Source organism: Nannospalax galili, unplaced genomic scaffold (genome assembly GCF_000622305.1).
Source record: "Nannospalax galili isolate Female #2095 unplaced genomic scaffold, S.galili_v1.0 scaffold3122, whole genome shotgun sequence".
Taxonomy (NCBI): domain Eukaryota; kingdom Metazoa; phylum Chordata; class Mammalia; order Rodentia; family Spalacidae; genus Nannospalax; species Nannospalax galili.
In genome coordinates, this window is record NW_008347513.1 from 140,312 (window position 1) to 149,776 (window position 9,465).

Below are 9,465 nucleotides of genomic sequence, written 5' to 3' on the forward strand. Positions count from 1 at the left end.
AAAATGTATTTACATGAATGAAATATTGTTTATATTCATATTTCAGACTATAAATACTTCCAATTCCTGACAAAACTATCAAGGTTGCTCAGTGAGATGGCTCAGCTGATAAAAGCTACCTGCTGCCAAGCCTGAGGACCTGAGTTTGATCCCCAGGACCCACATGGTAGAGGAAAAACTGACTCCTACAAGTTGTCCACTGACATCCACACATGCACATGGCACACATGTGCAATGGCATGCATTCACACATACGCACCCAAAAAAAATACTGTTCCAAAAATAATAAACAGCTCAAAGGCATTTTTATAGTAAACATTAGGCAAATATAACACACATGCTTTAACCAAATATTCCCAACTTTAAAACATGGAGATTATTTGCGATCATGGACTCCATATAGAATGGAGTCCATATGACAAATCTCAAATTCTGGGGCATCCACTCCTCAAATTCTCCCACTGAGTCCATCTTTTAAACAGGACACCCTAATTTCTAGACTATATAAATGAGTTCCCAACTCCCTAAATATTTCTCAGTAAATAGTTCATTCAATATTCCTGTGTGTGTCTGTGTGTGTGTGTACCAGAGAGCCTGAGAACGGCTTAAAAAGTATTAATTTAGGGGTTGGAGAGATGGATCAGCAGTTCAGAGCACTAGGTGCTCTGCAGAAGACCAGGGTTTGATTCCCACCAACCACATGGTAGCTAACAACCTTCCATAACTCCAGTCCCAGGGGATTCAATGCTCTCTTCTGACCACCAAGGGCATTACACAACATGGGTACGCTTACATACATGCAGACAATACACTCATACACATAAAAAAATAAAATATTAAAAAAAGAATGACAAAAACCAACAAATCAAATAGGAAGTATATTATAATTCTTTTACTGGAATGCTATTTAAAACAAAGATTGTAATTCTAACACTCAGAGGTAGAGACAGGAGGATTAGAAGCTCAGGGTCATCCTTGGCTATGTACCAAGTTCAAGATCAGCCTGGGCTATATAAGACGATCTCAAAAACACAGGCAAGGCAAGATGTCTCAGTAGGTAAAGGGGTTTCCTGCCAAGCCTGATCTGAATTTGAGTCCAGGAACCCACACTGTGGAAGAGAACCGACTCCCACAAGTTGTCTTCTGATACATGCACACACACGCCTCACTGTTCAGCTTTCAAAGCCCTTGGGTTTTCACTACTAAAAATATTTAAAGGTTGCGGGGAGAGAACCACCACCTGCCGCCCTGGCTTCGGCTGCCAGCACCCACGTGACAGCTCACAACCACTTGTAGCTCCAATTTCGGGGGATCTGACCTGATAGCCTCATCTGGTCTCCACATGCTCTTGCATGTACATGGTGCTCATACTCACATAGGTACACATATATGTAAAAATAATGCAAAGACTGAAGGAATCCATTTAGAAGAGCCACTCTTAATTACCTTTTCCCCCTTTGGGAGACGGCATCTCTCATGAAGTCCAGGCTAGCCCAGAACGAATGTGACCCAGAGCCTCATGTTCTCACCTTCCAAGTGCTAGAATTACACCGTGCCCTGCAACTGTCAAATTAGCCCACTTCTAGGTGTTGCATACGTTCAACAATTAACAGGTTTTATAATTAACAATTTTCATAAAATTCACTAGCAGAAGTTTAATCTTCAAAAGTCATAAAAATGTACATTACTTACCTCTCCCATTCGTGCACAGTTGAGCAGAACTGGTGGTCCGATGATTCTACAGTCAGCCTTGTATAAGTCATCAAAGATAGGGTCCTGGAAGTCCATGACTACAAACACGTTCTCAAATTCTGGGGAATCCAAACCTCCAAATTCTTCCATTGAGTCCATCTTGACACACGGCGCTTTAATTTCCTATATTTTTTTTCCGTATGGTTATTAGAAATAAAAGTCATTCCTAAACCATATAAATTAATTCGTGACACTCTAAAAATCATTTCAATATCAACATTTTTGACATCTTTAAGATTTGCAGAAAATTTAAGTATTAAAATCATACAATAAAAACCCACATCTCACTATTTACTTGGATTTTTACACACACATATCCCCGTCCACATTAAGACCTTAAAGATCAAAGGCATAAGCTTTGGTTTTACTACACAGTAGTCATCAACCACCTAGAAAAAGCAGAAATGTTTTCTGTTACTGATGGTTGTTGTTTTGGTTGGTTTGGAGCAGTACTGGGGATTGAAACTAGGGCTGTGTCAATATAACACATAACAGTGAAAAACCCACATCTCACTATTTACTTGGATTTTTACACACACATATCCCCGTCCACATTAAGACCTTAAAGATCAAAGGCATAAGCTTTGGTTTTACTACACAGTAGTCATCAACCACCTAGAAAAAGCAGAAATGTTTTCTGTTACTGATGGTTGTTGTTTTGGTTGGTTTGGAGCAGTACTGGGGATTGAAACTAGGGCTGTGCAGAAGTTAAGCAAGCACTCTACCACTGAGCTACAGCTCCAAGCCATTTGTTATTTGGTTTTGGGTTTCTTAAAGACAAGGTCTCACGATGCAACCCAGGCCACTTTTGACCTATCTAGTCCAATATAACCTTGAACCCTCAGTAATCCACCTGCCTCAGTCTGCTGAGTGCATGAGTCACGATGCCCAGTCTGATTATTTTTTTCTTTTCTTTTCTTTTTTTTTTTTTTTTTGAGACATGATCTCACTATATGTAGCCCTGGCTAGCCTGGAACTTGCTATGTAGACCAGGCTGGCCTAGAACTGCCTGCCTCTGCTGCAGTTAAGTATATGTACCACCATGCACAGCTTGAAAGTGGTTTTAAGTACATGTATTTCCATAGAATGCATTAGGAATATATCCAACATTTCTTTACATTCTAACCAAAAGAACAACAGAGAATCTTCAGAAAAATAAGAAAAAAAAATGAGTACAGTACTTAATAAAATGTTACAGGTTAACATATTCATTTCAATATCTGCAGTAGAAAGATGTGACTTATGTAGGAGGCTGCACATTGCAGATATGGAATACACAAAGGCAGGTACTTCAATACTCTGCAAAAAACGAACATACTTCAGAGCTTATATAATCCCTGTGCAAGAAGAACAGAAAAAGATTTCTGAACGTTCGATCAACAAATTATCTGGCCTTTAATTTGCAAGACGGGAATGACAGGCCACATCACTTGCCCTGGAATCTGTATGTGGAAGCCCTGACCCACAATGGAAAAGGAAGCCTTATCTCACCAAGTGACTACACCCAAAGAGGGATGACAAGGCGGTAATTGATGTCAGGTAAGGTCTTCTGCGTGGGCCCTGATCCAATCCGACTGGGATTCTCATAAGGAATCTGAACATACAAAATAAACAGCAGAGATATGCTACACCTAAAAAAGGCCGTGCAGGGAGGCCAAACAGACGCCCTGTATCTGCACGAGGCCTCAGGAGGATCCACCTGGCACTGATTCCAGACGAGCTTCCAAAACTGAGAAAATTAGTTTCTGTTGTTTAAGCTACCCAGGATGTGCTATTTTGTTTTAACAGCCCTAGAAAACTAATATAGCTGAAGGCCAGAGCTGCAGCTCTGTGGGATGCTTGCCTAGCATGCACAAGGCCCTGGGCTCAGTCTGCTAAAATAGATAACAGCTGATGGGCAGTAACTATGGAGCTGGACCAGAGAACATTATGTCACGTGTACTGAGGCAAAGCAATTGATGATCATTGCTTAGCTATTTACAATTTTAGAAAAACAGCAAGAATTTAAGCCAAACATAAAGTTAATGAGAAAAAGAACTGGAGAATTTAAATTACCACCAAGTCCCTAAATTTGGATTTATAACAGATGCTATAGTTTGGGGTTTCAACAATAGCCCAGTTCATTAATATAATGCCATTTCTATTCGTGTAATTCAGCGTACACAAAAATACACCTCACGCCTGATTCCAATCCCAGTGGAGAGCTCAGTGGAGAGAAGTGAAACATGCCACATGCGCCCAGAGCTTGACCTACCAGAGTAATAACACTTTTTATTAATTTTTCATCCGATTTTCCAGGACAACTTTCTTTTATCTTTATAACAGGGACTTCCATTATTTTAACAGTCTGTGGAAAAGAGACTTTAGTATAAGATTAAGAAGGATATGAAAGAATTTGCACACAGATGGAAGAAAAATCTTTGAGAAATGAAGTGTAAACCCAAACTCCACACCTTTGCGGCCTTCAGCAGCTCTTCTCGGCTCCCAGCTTCTTGAACCAGTACCACTCGTGTCTGAACCTGAGGCATTTCTTCTGTTAAAATGCAAAATGTTTCACATGGTTACAAGGTAGTGTAAGAGCACAAGCCATCTTCCCAAGGCCTTCTCTGGGCTCTGATCTGGTAAGCCTTCTATCTCTGAGGAGCGCAGAACAGTCTCCAAAGTTAAAATAATCTAATTCCTAACTTGCTACAAAAACATGTTAAGCGTGTGTCCCTTTAGAAAGGAGAAGGCATACTGTACAAGGTGCACAGACAGCAGCAAAGCAGCATTCTCTCCAAAGAAGCAGGGCGTTGCTTCAAAACACACGAAACGTGAGGAAGGACAACCTACAAGCTGCTAAGAGGTGGCTCTTCACTTAACCACCCATGAATAAAGTTTAGCAGAACAATTTTATTGGTAGACTGCCTCAGTGAGGAAAAGCAGTACCAATGCCGCCTTTTGTCAAGGCTAGGAAGAAGCATCAACCCAGATGAGGAACCGAAAATCTACACAGCAGTACAGTCACTCAACATGTGTGTTCTAACTTAACAACTGTTATCCCAGTTAAATCACAAACAAAAACTAGGCAGTCAGTAATTGAGGATTAAAATAACAATTCAGTGTTTTTAAAGCAGGTAAAATGGGTTTACCATCAACATATGAAGTAGATTCTGTACACAAGTTTTCCTTGGACGTTTCAGTGACTTTAGAATCAAAAATGGAAGAGTCCACCAAGCTAGCCGTCCCGGTAGCAGTGGCTAAAACACTGCTGTCAGCCATTGTGCAGATTAGTCTGTGGGTGGCTGAAAAAGAAAAAAGTTTTTAATTTTTAAAAAAATTATTTTTAATTATTTTGTTGTTGTCTTTTGAGACAGGCTCCCTGTAGTCCCAGCTGACCTGAACTCACTATGTAAACCAGGCTGGCTGTGAACTCAAAGTGATCCGCCTGCCTCTGCCTCCCGAATGCTGGGACTAAAGGCGTGCGCCACCACGCCCAGCTTATTCATTATTTTTATTTTATGTGTATGAGTGTATTGCCAGCATGTAGGTAGGTGCACCCATGTCATGCAATGCCCACAGAGGTCAGAAGAGGCTGTCGGATCCCCTGGGACTGGAGTTACGGACAGTTAGCTGCCATGTGGTTGCTGGGATTCGAACCCGGGTCTTCTGCAAGAACCACCAGTGTTAACTGCTGAGCCATCTCTCCAGCCTTTTTTTTTTCCCCCATTTTTGACATGGTCAGTGGGCCAAAACAAGTATAAGAAACTCTACTTATACATCCAGAATTTACAAGCTGGATTGGGGGACAGAGAGCTTGTCTCAGCACTTGGGAGGTAGAGGTAAGAGGACCAGGAGTTGGAGGTCACCCCTGGAAACATAAAGGTTGGCCAACCTGGGCTACATGAGACCCTATCTCAAAAAAACCTGGAAAATATTATAAAAACTATTACCCATTTTTCTTAGCCAGGCATGATGGCACACGCCTTTAGTCCCAGCACTCGGAAGGCAGAGGCAGGTGGATCTCTGTGAGTTCCACGCCAGCCTGGTCTACATAGTGAGGTCCAGGTCAGCTGGGGCTACAGGAAGACCCTGTCACAAAAGGACAAAAGAAAAGGGGGCATTACCCATTTTTCTTAATATTTGACTAAAGAAAACCATTCGACCTCTGAGTTATTATCTTCTATTAAGTAGAGTTGCTCATACCTGATTTATAGGTTTATGTAACTACAGTTTTTAAAAAAAAAGAAAAAGAAAAAAAGCTGGGCATGGTGGTGCACGCCTTTAATCCCAGCACTTGGGAGGTAGAGGCAGGCGGATCTCTGTGAGGTCAAAGCCAGCCTGGTCCACATAGTGAGTTCCAGGACAGCTGGGGCTACAGAGAGACCATGTCTCAAAAAGACCAAAAAAAAAAAAAACCCAAAATGTATCAAAAGAACTCAGAAATTCCCTGACATGAGCACACAAAATGTTTTCTACTTTCTTTGCTTGTCCTCAATCTACACCCATGTCCTCCAACAACCTATCGCGTCAGTATTTTTAATGCCCCACCACACCTACTACCAAGAATCTCATCCTTACCCTCTCTCCCTCATTCTCCCTCTCCAACCGGCCTGTCCATTTCAACTCAAGTAACTCCAGGATCAAATTCTTTCCTCTGTGTCCAGTGCCACAATGACCACTTGGTCAAACACTCCAAATAACTTTAACATCAGTTTCTTTAAAAATCACTCTGTAAGGGGTTTCTAGAGCTATGGTCCTAAAATCAAACGTGACTGTGTCATGTCCTTGCTAAATAACTACTTCCACCCAATACAACTAAGTCCAATTCTCCACCAAGTTTATAATTCAGTCCCAGTCTACCTATTCAAACACATTACGATAAGCCTACCAGTCCACAACAATGAACTTCTAAGCAGTTTTCAAACCAAAATCTCAATGTATTCATAACTATTTGTATTTAATAGTGATTGGCTCTACATAGCATATCTTCCAACCTTCCTCCTACTTGATGCACCTCCAGGATTTCTCTCCATGTGTAACTGGGCAGCTTCCCTATCAGCATTTCCTGTTCACTTCCACATAGCTCTTCTCTAAGATTCAGCAAAACAAGCACAAGTTAGTACCTGTGTGATTCTGGACTGTCAAATACAGTCTTTTCTTTGTGGGCTTCTAGGACCTAAGGAAAGTTAGGCAAGCAGAGAATCATGCAAAAACGTTTACGGTACAGAAGTTTGAGTTTGGGACTAGAGAGATGGCTCAGCGGCTAGGAGCACTGGCTGGTCTTGCAAAGGAGACAGGTTCAGTTTCCAGCCCCCACATGGCAGCCTATAACTGTCTGTAACTCCAATTCCAGGAGATCTAACGTCTTCTTCTGACCTCCACGGGAATTGCACAACATGGGTGCACATGCAGACAATATATTCATACATACACAAAAATAAAAATAAAGAAGAGGGGCCAGGCGTGGTGTCTCATGCCTTTAATCCCAGCACTCGGGAGGCAGAGGCAGGCGGATCTCTGAGTTCAAGGCCAGCCTGGCCTACATGGTGAGTTCCAGGACAGCTGGAGCTATAGGGAGACCCTGTCTCCAAAAGACCAAAAAATAAAATAAAATGAAAAAAAAGAAAAGAAAAGAAAAGAAAAGAAAGGGGTTGGGGACTTAGGTCAGTGGTAGAGCGGTTGCCTAGCAAATGCTAGGGGTCCGGGCCTCAGCTCCGAAAAAAATAAATAAATAAAAATAATAATAAAGAAAAAGAAGTTTGCGTCTGCGGCTCGGTGGTACTGCTAGCCTAACGTGCCGTTGGCCCTGAGTTTGAGCCCCAGAACTGAGAAAACTGATGGAAGGTGATCTGGAAGCAAACTGCTAAAATATTTCGCAAACATAACAAAGGGGTCTTATTTATCTAGAGGGTCCTGTCCTCACTCCAGATTTGTAAAATAGTCCTCAGACTCTGCTCCACAGTCTTAGTAAAGAAGCAGTGGTACGCTATGGAGACACAGTAAGATAGGAATCTGAACTTCATTTCTGGTTGGTAACGCCAGGTGCTACAAAATGCACACACTAATGACAGACCTGCACACAGCTGTAAATCCATTCACTTCAAAGTCAGGCGGCTGTTTCGTGGCTCAGCTAAGGTGAGCTGCAGTTTCCGTATGGAAGCAGAGTAACACAACTCAAATCCACTGTGATGTAAACTCCAGAGGTATCTTAAAATGAGTTCACCAAGTATTCACACCTGCGTGCTGCTTACTGTCTCACCACGTAACAGCCACCATTATTTCCCACAAAGTGAAGTGCTCTGATAGCTGTCTCTACTCAGAATCGATGACAAATTCTACACAGCCTTTTTTTCTCCATCTCCTAAAAAATCATTTCTGGTGAAGAAGAAAAGGCTCTAAATAGTTTTCAAAGTCCTCTTATTTAAAAAAAAAAAAAAAAAAAAAAAGGTTTTTTAAAAAAAGAAAGAAGCCAGGCAACGTGGCCTAAGCTGCTAGAGCCACAGCACATACATCAGTAGGCCACGGCAAGAAACTGCAGTGAGTTTCAGGCCAGCCTGGGCTACAGAATAAGCCCCTGTTTCAGGATGGAAGGAGAAAGCAAGCAGTGAGCCAACCTGCTTTAGGGATTGGAGGAAGGGAGGTCAGATTTGATTGATGCTTTCTTGAAACGTGGTCTTGCTATGTAAACATAGCTGGCCTGGAACTCACTAGACAGTCCAGGTTGCCATGCAGCTCATGGGCAACCCTCCTGCCTCCATCTCCCAGGTGCTGGGACTTCTAGCTTGCGTGACCATGCAAGGTTCAGAAGCAAAGGTATTAATAAATCAAAAATACCATGTGTGCCGTGCATGGTAGCAAAAACAGGAGGTTCACATGAAACTTGGGTCTCAAAAAACCAAACATTAATGAAATGGTTAACAGAACCCAGTGCTTAAATCTATAGTAAATTGTTTCCCTAATTAACTCCATCTATGTTCATTAAAAAGAAAAAGGTTAGCAAGGCATAGTGGCACACGCCTTTAGTCCCAGCACTTGGGAGACAGAGGCAGAGGCAGGGATTCAAGTCCAGCCTGGTCTACATAGTGAGTTCCAGGCTAGCTGGGGCTACAGGGAGACCCTGACTCAAAAAGACCAAAAAAGAAAGAAAAAAAAGAAAAGAAGAAAAAGGTGAGCAGGGTGTGGTGGCTCAAGCCTTTAACTTCAGCACTCGGGAGGCAGAGGCAGATCTCTGTGCGTTGGAAGCCAGCCTGGTCTACACAGTTCCAGGTCAGCTGGGGCTACAGGGAGACCCTATCTCAAGACAAAAAAAAAAAGTTAGTGGAAAAGATTTTAAATGTTTCCAATAAAAGGAAAGATAAATGCTTGCAGGGCCATACTCATTACTGTGATCTCATCACTACACACTATATAAATGTACTGAAGTACACTGTGGGGGGAGGGGCAAAACAGTGTTTGATAATTAAAATTGTTCATCTGGCCTGGTGGTATACGTGATCTCATCACTACACACTATATAAATGTACAGAAGTACACTGCGGGGGCGGGGGGCAAAACAGTGTTTGATAATTAAAATTGTTCATCTGGCCTGGTGGTATAGGCCTGAAAACCCAGCACTGGAAGAGAGGAAGCAGGAGGATCACCATGCGTTCCATACCAGCCTGGGGTGCTTAACTAGTCCTTGTCTCACAGCCCCCACCTCCTAAAGAAAAACCTTACATGTTTAACTGCACA

The 9,465-nt window shown here is 42.2% G+C and overlaps 1 protein-coding gene across 2 annotated transcripts in view; it reads right to left on the reverse strand.

Moving 5' to 3' along the window:
* Ect2 (epithelial cell transforming 2) overlaps window positions 1–9,465 on the reverse strand; it is a 65,017-nt gene that overhangs the window by 54,139 nt on the left and 1,413 nt on the right. Inside the window, exons 2-5 of one of the 2 annotated variants that reach the window (XM_008844031.3) lie at window positions 4,884–5,036; window positions 4,206–4,285; window positions 4,007–4,099; window positions 1,693–1,875 (exon numbers count right to left, since the gene is read on the reverse strand). In XM_008844031.3, the coding sequence (XP_008842253.1) occupies window positions 1,693–1,875; window positions 4,007–4,099; window positions 4,206–4,285; window positions 4,884–5,013 (486 nt within the window). In that variant the 5' untranslated portion in view covers window positions 5,014–5,036. The remainder of the gene's footprint in view (window positions 1–1,692; window positions 1,876–4,006; window positions 4,100–4,205; window positions 4,286–4,883; window positions 5,037–9,465) is intronic. The other variant, XM_008844032.3, reaches the window with a different exon arrangement.